The sequence below is a fragment of the Bacillus rossius genome, chromosome 17, assembly GCF_032445375.1.
Source record: "Bacillus rossius redtenbacheri isolate Brsri chromosome 17, Brsri_v3, whole genome shotgun sequence".
Lineage (NCBI taxonomy): Eukaryota > Metazoa > Arthropoda > Insecta > Phasmatodea > Bacillidae > Bacillus > Bacillus rossius.
The window spans coordinates 15,243,837-15,264,851 of NC_086344.1; the positions used below are offsets into that span (position 1 = coordinate 15,243,837).

The following is a 21,015-nucleotide window of genomic DNA, read 5'->3' on the forward strand; positions in this document are numbered from 1 at the left end:
TGTCAGTGAGGCGGGATGATAAGCGCGACGCTCGCTGGTGCTTCTAGCGCGGTGTCTCCTCTGGACTGGCGCGCAGTCTTCTCCCAGTGCATATGAGCGGCGACCGTGACATTACATGGCGGGGAAATGAAGATAAAGGTGTAATGCACGTCCCTTAAGTGCTTTCAAGAATCTGTACTGGTTGTTTTACGCCTAAAAATTCTCCGAAAACATGTGTTTTAGCCATTTTAACTCTTCTAAAAATACAACTTAAAAACTTAATCAGAAATCAAAAGTAATTTTCGGCCCTCAGCGAACTCTTAAATGCTTTTCGTAAGCAGACCCCACTCGGATGTCTGGAGTAGTTTTGAAATCGCGTTGTTTTTCCTGAAGCTCTGCGTACCGTGTGTGTGCCCGGGGGGGCGGAGCGCTTAAGTTCTAATTCCCGACCCACTGTCGTCTCGTGCACGAGTGGTGGCGAGAGCGCAGTGCTTGAGTCTCCCTTGCTCGATTCTCTGCAGAAAAAGAAGAAAAAGAAGAAGAAGAAGCAGGAGAAAGTGGAGGGAGAGGAAGGAGCGGAGGGCGGGGAAGGCCAAGACGAAGAGTCCCAGTCCGCTGACGCCAAGGTCACCGTCATTGAAGTCTCGACAGGTAGCCAGTTCATAAATGTTTATTTTCAATCACTCTAAAACTTAAATCATATTGTATTTATTTACTTGTAGTACTTATTTTAAATTAAATTTATGTGTGAAACTAAAAAGGATTTCTCACTTAAAACTACGTATAAATTTTTAGGTCCCAACGAGATGCTTTATATTTAGTAACAGTTCAGTATAAAGTACTTTCATTAATAAGTACTAAAAAGGTGGATTTTTTTAAAGGTACTTTAATGAGATTTCACTGTAGTTTAATTCACGGAAATTTAATTTTTTATATAACAACTAACTTTTCCAAATAAATGCCTTTTTTTTTTCTTTGGGTGAAATAAACAAAAAAAAATTAATTCCTTGGTTGTGCAAAATGTTATTGTAATTTTTCATAAGTTTACAACCAATTAAACAGCTGTTCGTGGCAATGTCTATTGCGGTTAGGGGCTTAGTGTGTTGTAGTGTGTGGCAGCACTGCTTGTGGTTCTGTTGAGTCCTGAAAAGTGTGTGCCATTGATGGCTTCTGAAATAAGGGCCTTGAGTTGTCTATGAGGAACAGCCTCCTACCTTTATAAGCAGATAGTGGAAATTCATTATCTTCTTGGAAATTTAAACAGATATGTGTGTGTGTTTCGCCCGTGTGGAGGTAATTCAAGTTCCCTGACAACTGTATTTTCACTGGGAAAGGTTTAGTTGTAAAGATTTCGTGGTACTGGAATTAAATGTACAAATTTTTGCCTCATTCGATACCTAGGACACTTCTCTGCATTTTTAATTGCATCTACTTGGGTGATTTTGCTTGTTTTCTTTCTTTTCTCCAACATAACCTGTTTTTGCATAGGCATTTTGTGCTTAATGGCTCCAAAACCAAAGTTAGAATAGTTATTCCACTTGACTAGCAAGCACCACTCAGTGCTCACTCATGAGCAACTTAAAAGTTCAAATCACACAAATCGATCTATTACTTTCGGAGTTACAGATCTCACCGTCTTCAGTTCGATGCTCCCCACCCAAAGCTCATTACATCATCAGTGCAAATGTTAACCAGGTGAGTCTCGTGTAGTGACCACGAGAAAAATCTGCTCTTCTAAAATATATTTACTTCAACTCAGTAGCTTTCATAGTTTACGTGTTTTAAGCAGTGTCGAATCCTTAGCTTTAGTGACACCCAAACCGAGAATAAAACGGTATTCATAGGGCAGGAGGAATTTTTTGCAAATAAAGCTGAACGCCTGTTAGACTGCAACAAGGAATACGCGCACCAACGGTTTCTCCCTTGTGATTGGTGGCCGTCTGCGAGAGAAGTAGTTGCCTTGTTTGGCTGGGCCACTCAGGACGCGTTCGCTTTCGCAATGAATTACTGTGATTGGTGTTTTGACACTTGTCATGCACCTGAAAGAAACTCTCCCAATCACGAAACACAGACGATGCTACAGTGTTTTAACTTTCAGCTTGCCTCGGAATCTTTTCGCGAAATATGCATGGCACTAGGTATTCATATTTGTGTTGTAAATTCACGTCAGAAAACTAGGAACTCGTGACTGCGTGTGTGTGAGTTGTGGACGGTGTAACGGGGCATGTGTCGCAGGCAAGATGCTGAGCGGGGAGGAGGCCCCGGTGGCCAGCCAGCTGCCCGCCTGGCTGGAGGCGCACCCCGGCTGGGAGGCGCTGCCCCAGGACGAGGAGGACGAGGAGGAAGAGTACGACGAGGACGGCTCCGAGGAGGACTCGGATGACGACGACGAGTACAGTGAGTGCCCTGCCGTCCGACACTCTCTCTCTCTAAACTGGGGACCTGGCGTAGCCGGTGTAGCGGCGTGTCTACTGGGAAGCCTACAACTCGCGTAGTTTCGGTTCCCTGCAAGAATATCCGAAGTTTTGCGTCTTGGTATCAACGCCACTTCAGCCGCTAAATCAGAAGTTTCCAATGAGAACAAGCATGTCGTGACTGACCTAAACCTAACCTAACCCATCAATTTTTTTTTAAAATTTCAATTTTTGAGAGAAATCCGAAGTTGCACGAACGTGGTAGGGAACCGGAACTACGTGAGTTGTAGGCTTCCCATGTCTACTTTGTCAAGCAAGGAAAAACTGGTAATGTATTGGTTTTTTTTAATTCCTCATTAATTTTGAGGGACTGCAAACAATCCTTTGTCTTCACTAGTTGTTAAATTATTTATGGCATGGGTATTTACCTGCACATGAACATGCACAAGACTGAAATTTTGGTTAGGTTAGGTATTTAAAAGATGTAAGAATATTTCCCAATCTAGTTGGAAGTTGACAATCCTGTTAGCAGGATTACGTATAAAATCAATTTTTTACTTTTTTTTTTTGACATGACGTCTAATAAATCAATGCACGTCGGCTGCATGTACAAAAAAGTGTCCCGTTACGCACATATTTCTGTTATGCTGTGTCCTGTTATGCACATTGTTCCTTTACGCTGTATCCCGTTACGCTCATTGTACGCTTGCGCCGCATCTATCTCTCTTCCACTCGATTGGCCTATGCGTTCGAGGAGAAGAAAGACAGCGGCAGTACACAACTTACATCTACACATGAACTGTTTCGTCGACTGTTTATAAAGTGAAGTGAAAAGTTAATGTGGTTTTCATTGCTTATTACAACAACAATTTCGGCATAAAGGTTAATTATTCTTGCATTTTAAAAATCTGATTACTAGTATAATTTCAAGTATTTAGTCTTTTATTATTAAAATAAAAACTATTCAATTTTATTGATAAAAGTATGCAATCATTTTATCAATTTTTTTTGTTTTGACGTTGTCACGTTAAACTATCGTCCGTAAACCGACTTTACAGACAACCAACACGTTCTAGAAAATTACTGTACTGTTTTAACAGGAATGCCACTCAAAGATGAAGTTTATAGAGTATAAAAAATTCAAACGTTATAGCCAGTTATTTAAATGATTGTAAGGAATTTGTATGGATAATTTTTTTTTTTTGGATACAAACAAGGTAGTTATGAAGATATAAAAAAAAATACTTCAAAAAAGCGAGTGAAACACAAGTACCTTTGTTCTCGTCCATGCACTTCAAAATGTTTACTTTTTTTATGAATTGAAAATGTTTTCCGTCTTCTACATGCTGCCATCCTGATAAAATACATACAGATAAATATTCAGTTAATTACTCGCAGTAAAAGACAAAAATGAATGTTTTTTTGACGTGTAAATTTGTTCACCACCACGTTATTTTTTCTTTGACGTAGACAAAGATGAACACGATAAACATAAAATCCATAATACTGTATATTTAAGTTACTGTTGGACATTGGGATTTCTTAAATAAACTGTAGCACTTGCATCACATTCTAACATTATCTCAAAGTCCGCCATCAGACCAGTGTGGGTAGCCTGTAAATACTGTGTTTAGTGAAAGAGCACATTGTAAAATCCATGAGCTACAGTGCTTGGGTTCCCAACAGCATTTTGTATTTAGTATTTCTCACAAAAATGTTATCTTCATATGTATCATGTACATGACAAACAGATATAATGAATCGGCGTAAATTGCAGGAAGCAGAGTTTAGGCACGTTGTAATCAACGGGAATTCATAGCATTGCGTCAATTGAGGTTAAAACGGGAGTAAAATAAAATGCTGCAAATAACAGTAAAACTTCAAAAGCGGTAATGTAAAATTGGGTTTCTACTGTATTTTATTAATTGCTATTTGCAATTATTCTTGTTTGTGAATATTTGCACAGCTTTAGTGTTCTTAGAAAATTGGATAGAATTAAAAAACATATTTTTCATTTATTTGTTTTTAATTTCACATGAAACCTTTTGACGTGAAAAAGTCTAATAAATCGATGAACGCCGGCTGCGCGCACGAAAAAGTGTTCCGTTACGCTGTGTCCCATTACTTTCATTGTTTGCTTGCGCCTCATCTATCTCTCTTCCACTCGATTGGAACAAACATCGATTTGACTTTTTCGAGGCACATTAAACTTGAAACACTCCCATTCGTTTCCTACTTTTCCTATCATCGTCCTATCCTTAACAGAATAACACAGATTGGAAGAAGTTAAATAGCAAACATGTATAAAAGTTATAGTTAAAATAATCTCTTCATTAAAGAAATACCTACTAATGAGTGCAAATAAAAGTAAATTTATCAATTAAATTGTAGGTTTTAGGTTTCATTTCTCTCCTTCTCTGTATCCATACAAAACAGTGATAATTCAATAAAAATGATTCAATTTTATTCATAAAAGTATGCAATCATTTCATCAATGTTTTGTTATGGCGTTGTCACGTTAAACTATCGTCCGTAAACCAACTTTACGGACAGCCAATTTTTTTTTATGAGAGCATTGACGACACTGCTGTGTGGTGACGTGGTGAAGGCGTGCCACGCCGCGCCGTGTGGTGTGGTTGCAGACAGCAAGCCGGGCACGTCGAACGGGTCGGCGGCCTCCGACGAGGAGAAGGCCCGGGAGATGATCCAGAAGGCCAAGGTCGAGGACGACGAGTACAAAACGTCGACGGAGGAGCAGACCTACTACAGGTCGGTCAGCTGGGCACCGCAACTGCACAGCCTTTTTTTTTTTTTTAAACAAAAATTAAAATCATAATCTATTGCATATTAAAAAAACTACCCAGAAATTCTATTTCTTTGAAATGCCTATAGGCATAGAGGGGGGAGGGAGACCATAGCATGGCAAGGATTGAGGAATGGTATTTGATTGCACAACAACATTTACGTTAATGAATTACGTTATTTAATTAGGCCAAAAAACAAATTGATTAATGAAACAACAACAACAAATTTTGCTGTGTGTATTAACAATTTAATTGATTATGGATATTTTTGTTGACCTAATTTGTTGTTGTTGTTTCATTATCAATTTGTTTTTTGGCCTAATTAAATAACGTAATTCATTAACGTAAATGTTGTTGTGCAATCAAATACCATTCCTCAATCCTTGCCATGCTATGGCCTCCCTCCCCGCCTCTATGCCTATAGGCATTTCATCTTAAATAACTTCTCTTTCTGCATTTAATACTTAATGTGCAGAATAATCCCAACTGTCAATGTTAAATTTAAGTCATCAAAAAACTAGCATAGTGAACACTTTAACAAAATGGGCTTTTTTCAAGTTTCGCGGTATTTAAAAGAGATTATCTAGTGCCACTTTTATCAGTGTGAGTGGTTTACAGACAGGAAGTGGCAGTGTGAATGAATATAATTGAGTTTTGCTACTGCAGAAAACAGCCGTTGTTCAGAAATCCGGCATGTAAAAAGTAAGTGTAAAGAGTGCGGCAACAGATGGTAGACTTGGTCACCGGGCGTGAAAATGAAGAGGGGGAAGGGACGACCTTCATTGACCGGGAAAGGGAAGAATAGAGAAGGGAAATGGAGGGACTATGTGACAACTCCATTAGTTTTTTCTCTCGCTTCTCCGTCTTTCTTTATTTTCTCTTTCTTTTCCCTTTATTCCCTTTTTTCTTTCTTTCTCCTTCTCTTTTTTCCCTTTAACCCCTTTTTCTTTCTCTCTCTTTCTCCATCTTTCTCCCTTTTCCCCATCTTTTCTTTCTCTCTTTTTTCTCTCTTTCTCCCTTTATCCCCTTCCTTTCTTTCTCTCTTTCTCCCCTTCTTTCTCTCTTTCTCTCTCTTTCTTTCTCTTTTTCTTTCTCTCTTTCTCTCTATTTTCCCCCCCATGCATTTCAAAGTATTATCTTGTCTCATCATTCACACCTTGAACCAGTTATAAGGCACACATGATGCTGTCTTAAGGCAGAGCTTGTAGTTTTTCAACTAAGTTCTTCCCGTATCTGACGACTGTCAAAAGAGCTTGGAGTTACAGAAGAAGAATGAAGTATGAAACCGCCGACAGCTGGGCATATGAACATTCGCCAATAAAATTTAAAATTGTTGAAACTAAGAATTAAATAGCAAACAATTTTTTTTTTCGTGGTTAAATTTGCAACAAGTTTTATTCAATACATTTTTTTCTCTATGATGCACCATTTTTATTACACACTGTTGCTCAGAAAGTCACGAAACATAATATTCATAAAATGAGATCCTATTTTTTTTAGGCATTTGTGTAAAATTTAAAAAATAAAATAGAAAATTTATTTTGAACTTCAAAGAGTCAGATATCTTGTAATTTTTTGAGTTTATCGCAATCACTAATTTTCCAGGTTCGTACTGATAGGACAATATCAACCTGTTTTTATGAACTGAGGTTTAAATTGGTACTCCCCTAATGTTGTTGTATCTTTGTGTTTATACACATAAAAACATAACACAAATCCTAGGTTGCTGTGCATGCCAACACATTCTGTTCAGGTTTGAAATTCACTGTTCCTTCACAAATGGCTTACTTAAGTGTGTTCAGAGATATAGATTTGTAATTTTATGTACACATACATTCGAACTGGAAAGTTTTTTTTTTGTATTACATGCTGTAATACTATGGTATTTACAGGTTTATTGCGCCTTTTTATTGATGCTCGTTTATTTTGTTTCTGTTTCGTTTCTGGACTTTTGGCAGTGTTTTGTTTGGCGTGGCCACGAGCATCAATGGCCTCGGACGTTGCCATGACGACGCAGAAAATCAACAAAATTTTGGCCGTGGTTCGAAACAATAACATTATAATTGGTCGCTTGTAATAATGACACCTAGCATCTACGTTTGGATTGGCCGGTTAATACTGACAATGCGAAATTTAAAAAAAAGTGCCTCTGACGCCGTGAATATGTCGTGATTTCGGCGATAATTCCACCCAGGAATTTGGATGTTTGTAGCAGATCAGCGTCGTGTTTAACTAAAAAGGTGTAGTTAAACGCGAGAACGAATCACTCCGGACGTCAGCAAATGAAGGCAGCGCACTGTGACGACTATACCGCGTATTATAAGGTTGAGAAATTCCCTTGTACTAGGACTCAGGTATGGCTGGCTTCAAAGATAATATGGCTGCACCATCATTTAGAGACGTTTATGCCGCACATCGATAGTTCTGCCACAGCGAACATTATTAGAATTTCGCAAGTGATTAACGATTGATGTGTTTTCAATAACTTTATTAAATACAACAAATTATTTCATCAAACTGTCACACACATGTCCAATACTCCTAGGAGTCCGAGTCTCGTGTCTGACTAGCTGGAGGCAAATAATAAATTGACTTTTGAAAATTAAAACACATGTGCCCAAAGTAACTGAACATAGATTTGGACATAATTGTTTTATCTTGGACATATTCGAGAAATCTGTGTTGAATTTCATGTTGATTACTATTGTTGAGTATTCTTTAAAAATAAATGTTATTTTATTTTTATTGTGGTACTAATTATCACTAGGTTATGTTAATCATAATTAAAGGTGTGTGTGTTTGTGTGTGTTTGTGTGTGTATATATATTTTTTTTGTTGTATGCTCATGATAGTACAGAACTATTTGGTTACCATAATTTGGGGCAGGTTATAGTGTATGTATTCTGTTAGGGTACAGAACCTGTTAACGCTGTAATAGAGACGTGTGTATGCTTACAGAGCTTATTTGTCACACACAAAATTAATGCCATTAGTGTACAATGCCAAATTTTCAAACTGAAGAGGTTTTAATTTTTACACTTTTTTCCTTCTAATTCTCATGAAGAAATTTTTGCTGCACCTCAAGTATGAAGTACAACATTTTCAAATATTAATTCACTTCACAAAAATGGAGAAGCAACTTTAACTTTTTTTCCATGAAGTAATTGCTTCACAAAAATTATGTTTTTATAAAGTTGAAAATTCTATAATTACAGTTTTCTTTTCTTTTGGGTACTTTTAATCCTTTTTTTGCATGTATGTGTTTATTCATTAGCACGTTATTATATGTGACATGTGGTATTTGTAAGACTTTGGTTCACATAAATACTTCATGTGGTTCACATAAATACTTCATGTCGAAGATAGTTTATGAAATTTTGGGAATATGTAATAAGTAAAGCTTTCTAAACAGAAGCCATTAAAAGATTATAGATTTTATAAAGTCGTTGGTTAGAGGCTGCTTAAAAATATGTTATTTTTCCCATACTTTGTGAATTATAAGTTCATAATTTTTTTTTTGTTTCAGCATTGCTCACACTATCAATGAAATTGTCACGGAACAAGCTACCATTCTCGTAAATGGAAATCTTAAAGAGTACCAAGTTAAGGTATGTGCAACACTTAAAATTTATAAATGAAAATGAATACTATAAAATATTTTACTACTAGTAATAAAGGCATGTCTTTGATCTCTGACTAGTTTCCTATTCAGTGTTTAGTTTTTTATAGAAAAATTGAAATACTATACAACAATTATGCTTTTTTTTTTATTTTGGCTTTAATAACAGGACATATTCATAAACATTAAATAAAATCCTTTAAAACATTTGTTAAATATTGAAATGCTTAAATAAAAGGTGTGATATAAATTTAATGTTTTAGTCTTAATTCTCGCTAGGCCAGAAGAGGTACGTTGCCACCTCATTGCACTATCAGTTGTTGGTGCCTTACGTGAATATTAGTGGTGCAAAGTTAGTTACTGTACTATGAGATACATTTTTTTTATAAATGTAATTTTTAAAACAGACAATTTTTTTTTTATTCTTTGAACATTTTGTTCACTCATTAAGATAGTGTACTATATAACTGAAATGTTTGTTGGTACTAATTTAATCAAAATAGTGTAATATTTGACTGATTCATGATGCCTTTTAACAATAAAATAATTAGTAGTAAGCATGCCTGGGTCAGAATAACTCTGAACATTATATATATGTATTTTTTTTTGCGTGTTTGAAAAATTTATAAATATCAGTAAATTGTAAATGAGTTAATAAAGATGCAAGATGTAAAAAAAATTAAATTAATTACATCCTATCCATTTGATCTATAGGTACATTTTGTTATAAACTTCATGTCAAGAAAATTGAATATAATATGTTACAAAATTATGATTAAATTTAGGTTTTGTTAATATGTTGATTAATTTAATGATTTTTTTTTTTTTAATTTATTTAATATTGTGTGTTAGTTTGTTACAATATGGTGCATTTAGGTTTTATATCATCGTATTGGCATGCTTTTTGGTGTTATTTTAGTTCTGTCCCTAGCAACTAGTTGTTGTAATGTCGTCTGCATGGATGCGTGTTGCTGTGAGTTGAGAGCGTAGGCACAATTCCTCTGGTGTTGCATTCGAGATGAGTTGGGGTTGTCGGCCGTGTGTCATCACACGCAACCGGCCAGCACGCAGTGCATTCGTGATGAGTCGGGGTTTTGGGCCGTGTGTCCGTCACGCACACGAGACGGCCGCCGTGTCGCGCAGGGCCTGGAGTGGCTGGTGTCGCTGTTCAACAACAACCTGAACGGCATCCTGGCGGACGAGATGGGCCTGGGCAAGACCATCCAGACCATCGCGCTCATCACCTACCTCATGGAGAAGAAGAAGGTCAACGGCCCGTTCCTCATCATCGTGCCGCTGTCGTGAGTGAACGCCGAGTCTTTCCCGCGTTTCGTGTGCAGGGACCACGAGCGACCATTTTCCCCGTTCATTCGTTAACTTTTTACAGCCAGTTTCAGGGTGCAACGAAGGACAAAAAGTGCATCACCCAGGAGTAGGGCGCTCAATGGGGGAGAAGAGGAAATAACAAATGAAGTAGTAATACAACTGTAAGGCCAGCATGCACACAGTCGTGACTTGAGGCAAAGTAAAGTAGCTCTCCATTTGATTAACCTGCAGTTGTGAACCTCCGTTGGGTACATTATTGAATACAAATTTTCGTATCATATTTTAGTCATGAAATTAATTGCCCAAAACACATATGGCATATGCAGCGTTCTATGTTAGGTTTGTGTTACAGCACACTTTCATACTTGCACACTTGCATACGTGCTCTTTTGCGTACTTGCTCACTCACATACTTCACACATTTTTACACACTTTTATGCTTGCTCACATGTTTCAAATATTTGTTTACTTTATAAATGTCCTATCCTGCTATATGTTAGTTTTTTTATTTTTAATAAACAAATTTAACCTTTATTTTTTCACAATAAACAATGGTTAACTCAACTCTCCGTTATCATCATGACTAAACACAATTTAATTCTAAAGATACAATGGTTTTCTCAGTACACAATTTCAACTCTGTCAACACTGGCCTTAAACTATACAGGCTTCAACTGAACCCTCTTTGGTCGCAGGAAAAGAAAAAAAAATTTCATAAACTTCTCATCCATAACATAGTTAAAACAGCAGTTTTTTTTTTTTTATATTTCATTCATATTTAAAAGTACTGAAAATGTTGTAAACTTGGTTCACCAGGCACTTGTAAACACTTTATATACACACACACACACCATTTTAAGAATTTTCGGCTTCTTGGTTGGGTGTTTGTAGATAGATATCTTCGCTGGTGTTGAAATGTGGATAAAATAATGATATTTAAAGCTGTTTTGATGTAGAGGTTGGAGTGGTGCGTTGCCATGGTTGTGTTCACTCGACACCTGACTTGTTGGCACACGTGGTCGGCACGGACTGTCGGAAGCGAGGAGGGTTGCGCGGTTGTTCTCCGCAGAACGCTGTCCAACTGGGTGCTGGAGTTCGACAAGTGGGCGCCGTCGGTGGTGGTGGTGGCGTACAAGGGCTCGCCCGCCATGCGACGCCAGATCCAGAGCCAGATGCGCTCCACCAAGTTCAACGTGCTGCTGACCACCTACGAGTACGTCATCAAGGACAAGAGCATGCTGGCCAAGGTCTGCACCGTCCCGCCCTCTTCCCAACCCTACCGAGGGACATCAATACAGACCAGGGCGTAGCCAGGGGGGGGGGGTGATTTAGGGGTTCAACCCCCCACCTAGCACCAAATGTTTAATTAATTTCTTAGTCATCACTCAAACAAATTTCATATTAAAATTAATAAAAAATTTACCATTACAATATTTAAATTTAAGTACCGAAAACTGCTAAAATAGCACCATTTTACACCTTAAAATCCAAAATTTTCCCGGGGGAGGACCCCCGGACCCCCGCTTTAATACAAGAAGGGTGGGAGGTGGGGGGGGGGGGGGGGGGGCCATGCTTCTTAACACCCCTCCATACACAAATCCTGGCTACGCCGCTGATAGAGACCGGAAAAAATCACGGATTCATTTCACGACAGCTCAAAAATTCATATAGTTATACCTCGGTTCTGCCTCTGTTGTTGGCTCACAACTCAACCTGGATCCTGGATGACTCTGGGCCAGTGAGAAACGCTCAACCGAAGCTGTGTCGAATCGCAGGCCGCTACATTGGGACACCTTCACAAGACAGCAGCCAATGAGAGGGTGACATTTGACCGAGTGTGCATAGAACTATGGAGTTCATCCTAGAGGTCATTGAACCCGCAAATTTTTCCGGTCTCTAGACATCAAAGTCTAAAAAAAAGGGGGGTTTGTCTGTAAAGTCGGTTTACGGATGATAATTTTACGTGATAACGTCATAAGAAAACATTGATGAAAAATTGCATACTTTTTTAATTTTCAAATATTATTTACAGTTTTTTGCAAATTAAATTTTAAAATAATTTTTTAAAATATAATCACGAACAATTAGTTAAAAAGCCCGCCTTAACCTGTTTGATATTATAGAAGATTTTCTCGCACGGTGGTTGGCTGGTTCTTGCACGCTCGGCTCAGGCAGAACGTGACAATTTTTCGTGCGTGCAGCCGGCATTCATTGATTAATAAGACGTTATCACGTCAAAAAAATTATGTTTTGCTATTCTTTAACTATAGGGTTATAATTTCTCTGCGATAAATTTGTGGTACTGTAAGTACTACAGTAGAGTTAAGATAATCCGGACTACAGTATTTAATAAAAGTTTAAGACCACTAGCTTATTTAATGTGAAATCACCCTAGTTTTTTTTAAACCTTTTTATTTGTAATTCTATGAATATTTTTTTGAGCATTGCGGATTGGCAACCGAAAAAGTAAGTTAGCGAGACCTTGTGTGCACCATTCAATAGCCTGATTTATAAGCTGGTCTCGCTAGCTCAAACAATAAATTTTCTATTTAAATTTTTTCCTGATAGTTTTCAAAATGATTTTACACATATTATAATAATGGGGGGGAAACTGTAAAACACTGAAAAATACTAAAAAAAAAAAAAACCTGTTGGGTTGTAAAAGCCATTATTATGTAATATTTTACCTCGAGTTTAAATTCACCTGTGTGGTAAAACTCCTTGTTAATGCAACAGTTCGAGTATTGATACCCCAAGAAGCATCGGGACACATCGAACAATCGATGTTTTCTTGTTGTACTGTTCGCTGCAGTGTTGATCTGTTGGAGCTAGAAGATATAAATATTTGCTTTATGTCAATTAGTAACGTTATTTAGTGTAACTGAACTTTTTCTAATGGCATTTAACTATTTGAAATGCTTTTATTGGGGAAACTGTAGGTAAAATCTTAAGTAAGAATGGGGAAGGGGTCGCTAAGGCCGTCCAGTTGCCATTGGATGAGAGTTTAGAATTTTATGTTACAAAAAAACCAAAATTTGAATTCGAAATATATTTTCTGGAGTCTATTCCCTGCCGTCTTTGATGTGTAAATTTTTTTCTTAAAATTTTTTGTGTTGAACAATTCTTCAAAGTTACTGATATTACAAGGATAAAAAAAAAATTTAAGTTTTTTTTACGCTGTTTCTTTAGTTAAGTGTCGATACATGGAGGGAGGGTTGAAAGAATGGTCCAAATCGTCGTTGCGTGGTTTGACGGAACGGGCGCCGGCTGAGTGTGTGTCGGGTGTGTGTGTGGGACAGCTGCACTGGAAGTACATGATCATCGACGAGGGCCACCGCATGAAGAACCACCACTGCAAGCTGACGCAGGTGCTGAACACGCACTACAACGCCACGCACCGCCTGCTGCTCACCGGCACCCCGCTGCAGAACAAGCTGCCCGAGCTGTGGGCGCTGCTCAACTTCCTGCTGCCCTCCATCTTCAAGTCCTGCAGCACCTTCGAGCAGTGGTTCAACGCCCCCTTCGCCACCACCGGCGAGAAGGTGCGTGCGTCCTGCCCACCCTCTTACCTTCTCTTCCTTCTCTTCCCCTCTCTTCCCCTCTCTTCCTTCTCTTCCCCTCTCTGCCTTCTCTTCACCTCTTCACCTCTTCCTACTCTTCCCCTCTTACCCTCTCTTCCTTCTCTTCCCCTCTCTTCCTTCTCTTCTCTTCACCTCTTTCCCTCTTCCACTCTTTTCCTCTTGCCACCGATACGTTCGGAAATACCTGGCAAAGACGGCGAAACTAAGAGCAGGAACTACCGCTTCCGCCGACGTTTATGGCGCCTCAAAAAAATGTTAAAAACGTTGAACATCACGTAATTCTGTCGATTTTTCCGTTTCGTGTAATCCTGTGGTTTTCACTGTACTGTACGTACATATTTTTGCAATTGTACTTACAAGTTTGATAGTTTACATTCAATAGTTCTAAGTGAATCAATAGAAATGGTTCACGGACAACGTGTGTCTGTCTGAAAAGGCATTAGTTTTGCTAAGGTGACTCATGTGAACGGCATATACAACTTCTTTTAACCCCCCCGGACCATCCTCACAGAAAGCAGCACCAAATGAGCCGTGGGATTATTTGTGTCTAGAAGGTTGGGGAAACTTGTTGGTTCAGATCTGGTAAACTTGTAAAAGTTAGGAAATTATAGCAATTTTAAGCTTGTAGCTAACCCTTATTATGATGCATGTCTCCTGTGTCTTCTTGCATCGTGCCTCCTTGCAGCTCGCATCTTTCATCGTGCTCCCACACACGCTGCATCCTCGTGCCTGTTTCATGTGTCCTGCATCAGGCATTCTCCCCACACATGCTGCATCCTTATCCTGACACTGCATCTTTTGGCTCCAGCTGGCGCAAAATTTTGTCCAAGTTGATGTTGGTTTATTTGTAAAGATTGAATTAGTAAGAAAAGTTATTTTGTGTTCATTAACAATTTAACAGTTATTTTATATATTTTATATTATATTTTATTTTATTTGGAATTTGTCACATGCCCACCAACAGTCATAGACTTTAGTGGTGGGCACTACATGTAATAACAGGAGCAGAAATGAAAGCAGGAAGTGTTGTCTGCGGGCAGGAACGTCGGTGTGTCGTCGCGGACACGAGAGGGAGGTAGGCGATGGCTCGCTGTGCAGGTGGAGCTGAACGAGGAGGAGACGATCCTGATCATCCGGCGCCTGCACAAGGTGCTGCGGCCCTTCCTGCTGCGGCGGCTCAAGAAGGAGGTGGAGTCCCAGCTGCCGGACAAAGTCGAGTACATCGTCAAGTGCGACATGTCCAGCCTGCAGAAGGTGCTCTACAAGTACGTGCCTGCTCCGCTGCGACATTACCTGCTGAATGGCGACGTTCAGCCGCCAAGCACCGAAGTGGAAGTCGGTGACACCGCAGCATAACGCTGAAAATGCTCCGAAATCCACCTCGGTTACCTCATTATAGCTATTCAAATATACAATGTTCTTTGTTTCGACGAATTTCTTCCGGAGGACCATAAATATAATAAAAGAGTCTGATTTAGTGAATACAACTAGGACAGCGAAACGATAGCCATGTGCAAATCAAACGAACAGTAGCACGCGTCCCGCCATCTTTCCGAACTGTTTACACGACACGCACGCAAAAGGGGCACAAGTAACACTTCACACAACAAGGACATATGTCACAAAGTCTGAACATACAATTTACATAAATCTTTAGTTTAGTTCAGGTTTGCGTCTAAAAATCATAAAATTTACTGTGCGAAAAAAAAATTAAAAAAAAAAAAGACATTATTTAGTTTCTATCTTCTTTTTTTTTTTTAACTATATTAAATTAAAGCAATCTATAGCTGAGAGTTATTAACACAAATACTCAAGACACACCGCAATTATAAATTTTTTTTTAACCCAATGTTATAAATTCACATAAAAGTCTCACTACACTTTTTTTAACTAAAATAATTGGCATAAAATATGTGACCCAATATGCGGGTAAATATGATACATCAAATTTTCGTGAAGAAATGCTAATCCTTCAACATGTTCACTTGTTAAATTGTTATCAACAATATTGCCAGCGCTAGAGGAAACCCATTCAATGGCAAACCCCGTTGCTGGTTTTCTCTTGAAGAATGACTTACTCATTTTTTGCTTAAGGATGTTTTATTGGGTGCCTCCTGTTCAACCACATTCAGTCTTCAGGACATAAGGACATAAGTGCAATGCATCCTGTTATTAGGTGATTTCTTGAAGAATTTGCAAATAGGTGCTGAACTCTTACCTGGGGAAAACCTTTACCACTAGCCTGATGCACAAAATTTAGAAACCACACATTTTTACTACATCAAATATACTCAGTGGTGTACCAATGCAGGTAATTGTTTTAGTATCTTATCATTTTCTGAAATTTCGATGTAATTGTTTCTAACCTATACTTCAAAAATGGATCCCAATTTAAAAAGTACAATAATTTCATCCACTGAGATTTGACCTATTTTTCATATTTACCTGTTTATAGTTCCATAGGCATCCAATTTTTTCTTTAATTGAAGGCTATATTTGAATAAATGTTGGGTTATGTTAATTAGTCAAAAGGCATGATTTGCATTGCGCAATGCAAAAGTTTTATTCTGTAAATAACTTTTATTGTTTCGTAACTACAGAGGTTAAAGAATTCACCTGAAAATTGTGTGAATTCTAGCGGCGCCCAGTACCAAGTTGTGTGTGGACGGCCGTATTAATTTTTCCTGTTTTCTTGGACACACTAGCTAGGAGAAAGTTTCGTTCGCATCCAACCAAGTGTGACATGTCCAAGCTCTAAAGCACAAAACAATAAAATGAAGAATATATACAAACAGTCTTTTTTTTAAAGTCATTGAACATTTATGCTCATCCTTTTAGCGAATACGTACTTTTACTAAGGTAGTATCTTATTGCGTACAAAAATACTACTTTTCTAAATGCTTGCAACTGTGGTCATTCACAAAAAAGAATCGACTCGTGTTTTGTATCGGTCGTGGGATCGGTAAAGAAGTGTGTTTGTGACCCACCTCTAAACAGTAGCGTAGCCAGGATTTGTGTATGGGGGGGGGGGGGGGGGGGGGTGTTAAGAAGCATGCCCCCCCCGCCCCGGGAAAATTTTGGATTTTAAGGTGTAAAATAGAGCTGTTTTAGCAGTTTTCGGTACTTAAATTTAAATATTGTAATTGTAAAAATTTTATTACTTTTAATATGAAATATGTTTGAGTGATGAATAAGAAATTAATTAAAGATTCGTTGCTAACCCCTGAAACACCCCCCTTGGCTACGCCCCTGAAGGTAATGGGTCGGCACGTGTGTGTCTTGCAGGCACATGCAGAGCAAGGGCGTGCTGCTGACGGACGGCTCGGAGAAGGGCAAGCAGGGCAAGGGCGGGGCCAAGGCGCTCATGAACACCATCGTGCAGCTGCGCAAGCTGTGCAACCACCCCTTCATGTTCCAGAACATCGAGGAGAAGTACTGCGACCACATCGGCAGCAACACCAGCGTCGTCACTGGGTCAGCCCCGCCCCCCCACCCCTCGCAGCTGTAGTCTAACAAACCTGAAGGGACCATCATTTGGTCAATTCGCAATAACGACAAATCTAGTAACCAAACTATTACCACACTTAATCACAATATTTTTTCTATAATTTATTAATGAAACTGAAATAAAGTTGAAAAAAACTTGCACACAATTTTATATCGCACCAAAATAGGTGTGTGTGTGTGTGTGTCTGTCTTTGCGCGTGCGTGCGTGGTGTTTTTTTTTTTTATAGTAATTGTAAAATACAGTTTTATGATGAATACACCACCTCTAGGATTAAAGACAAAAGAGTACCTACAATGAATGAACCAATACAATGGCATCAATAATATTTCACATTGTTTCTTTACATTAATCTGTAGGTAATTGTTTATCCTTGGAAAAAAAAAATTGCTACATTACATCATAACCATACTTTTGTATAACCATACTTTTATCTGTCGAACCTCAGTCCCGATGGAGGGGTAATCGAGGGTAATGTTGGCGTGCGTGTGGGCGCAGGCCGGACCTGTTCCGGGCGTCGGGCAAGTTCGAGCTGCTGGACCGCATCCTGCCCAAGCTGAAGGCCACCAACCACCGCGTGCTGCTCTTCTGCCAGATGACCCAGCTCATGACCATCATGGAGGACTACCTGGGCTGGCGCGGGTTCAGCTACATGCGGCTGGACGGCACCACCAAGGCGGAGGACCGCGGCGACCTGCTCCGCCGCTTCAACAGCCCCGACTCGGACTACTTCCTGTTCCTGCTGAGCACGCGCGCCGGCGGCCTGGGCCTCAACCTGCAGGCCGCCGACACCGTCATCATCTTCGACTCCGACTGGAACCCGCACCAGGTGAACTCCCCGGAGTGCCGGCTCCTTGCTCCTTAGCAGGGACACCTGTGTTTCGCGATTTCATTTCATGTCGAAGTATTTCACGAAACACTGTAGCTTTTTCTAAGAGTCATGGCAAATTGTGAGGGTGCAGCAGTACGGCGACCACATTCTCATTGGCCCCGTCAAGAGCGGGACGACACCTCTCCCCGACCTCAGCCGATAACCACAGGAGAAAAGCTACAGTATTTTGTGAAATACCTTGACACAAAATGTATTCGCGAAATACAGGTGTCCCTACTCATTAGTAGAGACCGGAAAAATTCGCGAGTTCAATGACCTATAGGATGGACTTCATGATCCTCTATGCACTCGGCCGAATTGCATCCGCTCATTGGTTACTGACTCGAAGCACCTGTTAGCTGGGATGCTCGTGATTCGATACTTCTTTTTTTAACATTTTTTCATTGGCCCAAAGTCCTTCAGATATACTGTGGCCCAATCACCAAAGCAGCAAAAATGCAAACTTTTTGGATTCTAGCCTATCGTAAAATGAACAAGCGAATGTTTCAGGTTTCTACTCATTAGTCCCGTGAAAACCAAACTATGAGACCGGCCAAACATCTAGCGAGCCGGGCTTCGTAGTTTCATGAACACCGGGGAAACTAGGCCGGTGGGAATATTCAAAAAGTTTATTATCGTTATTTCATTGAATTTTGAATACTAACTCCTCTGAATAACAAATATTCAGTTTGTCACGAAGATTTGACATAGCATACCGCGTGAGATTGTCGTGTACCGACTTTAACCGTTGATGTTTAGCCATTTTTGCAATATAAATACCCGGTTTAGAAGATGTAAATTCTTTCTGAAGACTTAAGTTGCAACATGTAGAAAAATCCATAGAATGAACTTAAGAGTGCTTGCGTAGGTGTTTTATCGGCACAATGTGCGTGCCGCACACTAAATAAGAACAATGTAGGAAACATTTAGCACATTGACTTAATTGGTACTGCTTGTAAATAAAAAGTAAAAATTGCAACAACAAAAAATAAATATATAATAGCAAAATTAACTTATGTTGCAGCGCTAAGTTTAACAAATTACAATAACATCCTATAACTAAGCATCTTTTCAAAAATCTTGAAAACGAAGCTATTGTGAACTTTCTGAATTTATATAACACATTTGGTTTTTATTAATGTGCATCTTCATGGGGCGACTTGGTCCCACCAAGTTGCAGTAGTGCGCCCCCCCCCCCCCCCCCTCCCCCTACAGAATAAACACAACAGTGCAAAAACAGGATATTTTGGTATTTTTGTTTTTAATTTTTATGAAATCTGTTTATTTAAAAAGGCAGCATATAACTATACAAATATGATACTTAAATGTTACATGATTTTAATTTCTTCAAAAAACAGTGTAATGTTGACTGAAATATTAATCACCTTTTCAATGGAATGATTTTTAATTAGCATGTCTAACTTTTTGGAACAAATAAAATAAATCTTGGAAGTATTTCTGTGTTTGAAAAATGTTTTAAGGTCAAAATTTGAAAATTATGAAGTAATAACAGTTGCAAGATTTTTAATACAGAAAACTTTTTCCAACCTTATTTTATTAAATAGTTACAAATATCATGCTTAATAAATTACTTTCATTGAACTTAATAACTAAAAGATTAGGTATTTGTTATTAGAGTTAAGTTTTGATTGAAAATGCTGATTAGTTTCATGAGTTTTAATTGCCTTTCAGTGCTTATAAGGTGTATTTAAATGCTTTTCTGTGTCATTTTGGTTTTATCGCAATTCATGATGTTTGTACAAATGTTTTATTACAAATTATATTTTCGAAAAATTGGGTAAAAGCAAGAAGTTGGAGCAGTATGTAGTTGATACAACCCACCTGAAAGAAACCCTCAGTTTTAGTAATTAATGCTGAACTGCTGCTGATATGAAAATTATCTTGTAGGGATGTTAAAATCTTTACTATAGTGAAAAGTTCTTGAAAGTGTATATTTTGAAACGGGGCGGGCAATATGCAAGGTCCTCATTTGTTTGTGGTTGGCAGCAGGATTGTGGAGTATGGAGTGCGGAGGGTGGAGGGTGGAGTGTGGAGTGTGGAGTGCAGAGTGTGGAGTGCGAAGTGTGGAGGGTGGTGAGTGGAGAAAGGAGTGTGGAGGGGTGGATGGTGGTGAGTGGAGGGTGGAGTGCAGAGTGCGGAGTGTGGAGGAAGGAGTGTGAATGGTGGAGGGTGGAGTGCGGAGGTGGAGGTGGAGTGCGGAGGGTGAAGGTGGAGTGTGGAGAGCGGAGGGTGATGGTGGAGTGCGGAGTGTGGAGAGCGGAGGGTTGAGTGTGGAGTGCGGAGGATGGAGTGCGGAGGGTGAAGGTGGAGTGTGGAGAGCGGAGGGTGAAGGTGGAGTGCGGAGTGTGGAGAGCGGAGGGTTGAGTGTGGAGTGCGGAGGGTGGAGTGCGGAGGGTGAAGGTGGAGTGCGGAGTGTGGAGAGCGGAGGGTGAAGGTGGAGTGCGGAGTGTGGAGGGTGGAGTGCGGAGGGTGAAGGTGGAGTGCGGAGGGTGAAGGTGGAGTGCGGAGTGTGGAGAGCGGAGGGTTGAGTGTGGAGTGCGGAGGGTGGAGTGCGGAGGGTGAAGGTGGAGTGCGGAGTGTGGAGAGCGGAGGGTGGAGTGTGGAGAGCGGAGTGCGGAGGATGGAGTGCGGAGGATGGAGTGCGGAGGGTGAAGGTGGAGTGTGGAGAGCGGAGGGTGAAGGTGGAGTGCGGAGTGTGGAGAGCGGAGGGTGAAGGTGGAGTGTGGAGAGCGGAGGGTTGAGTGTGGAGTGCGGAGGGTGAAGGTGGAGTGTGGAGAGCGGAGGGTTGAGTGTGGAGTGCGGAGGGTGAAGGTGGAGTGCGGAGTGTGGAGAGCGGAGGGTGAAGGTGGAGTGCGGAGTGTGGAGAGCGGAGGGTTGAGTGTGGAGTGCGGAGGA

At 39.8% G+C, this 21,015-nt stretch overlaps 1 protein-coding gene across 1 annotated transcript in view; it reads left to right on the top strand.

The window, feature by feature from the left end:
- Positions 1–21,015, top strand: part of LOC134540736 (ATP-dependent helicase brm) — a 91,191-nt gene that overhangs the window by 48,561 nt on the left and 21,615 nt on the right. Inside the window, exons 10-19 of the mRNA XM_063383633.1 lie at positions 501–630; positions 2,215–2,376; positions 5,036–5,162; positions 8,724–8,805; positions 9,960–10,117; positions 11,212–11,389; positions 13,442–13,684; positions 14,822–14,988; positions 17,009–17,197; positions 17,727–18,057. Coding sequence (XP_063239703.1) covers positions 501–630; positions 2,215–2,376; positions 5,036–5,162; positions 8,724–8,805; positions 9,960–10,117; positions 11,212–11,389; positions 13,442–13,684; positions 14,822–14,988; positions 17,009–17,197; positions 17,727–18,057 — 1,767 coding nt within the window. The remainder of the gene's footprint in view (positions 1–500; positions 631–2,214; positions 2,377–5,035; positions 5,163–8,723; positions 8,806–9,959; positions 10,118–11,211; positions 11,390–13,441; positions 13,685–14,821; positions 14,989–17,008; positions 17,198–17,726; positions 18,058–21,015) is intronic.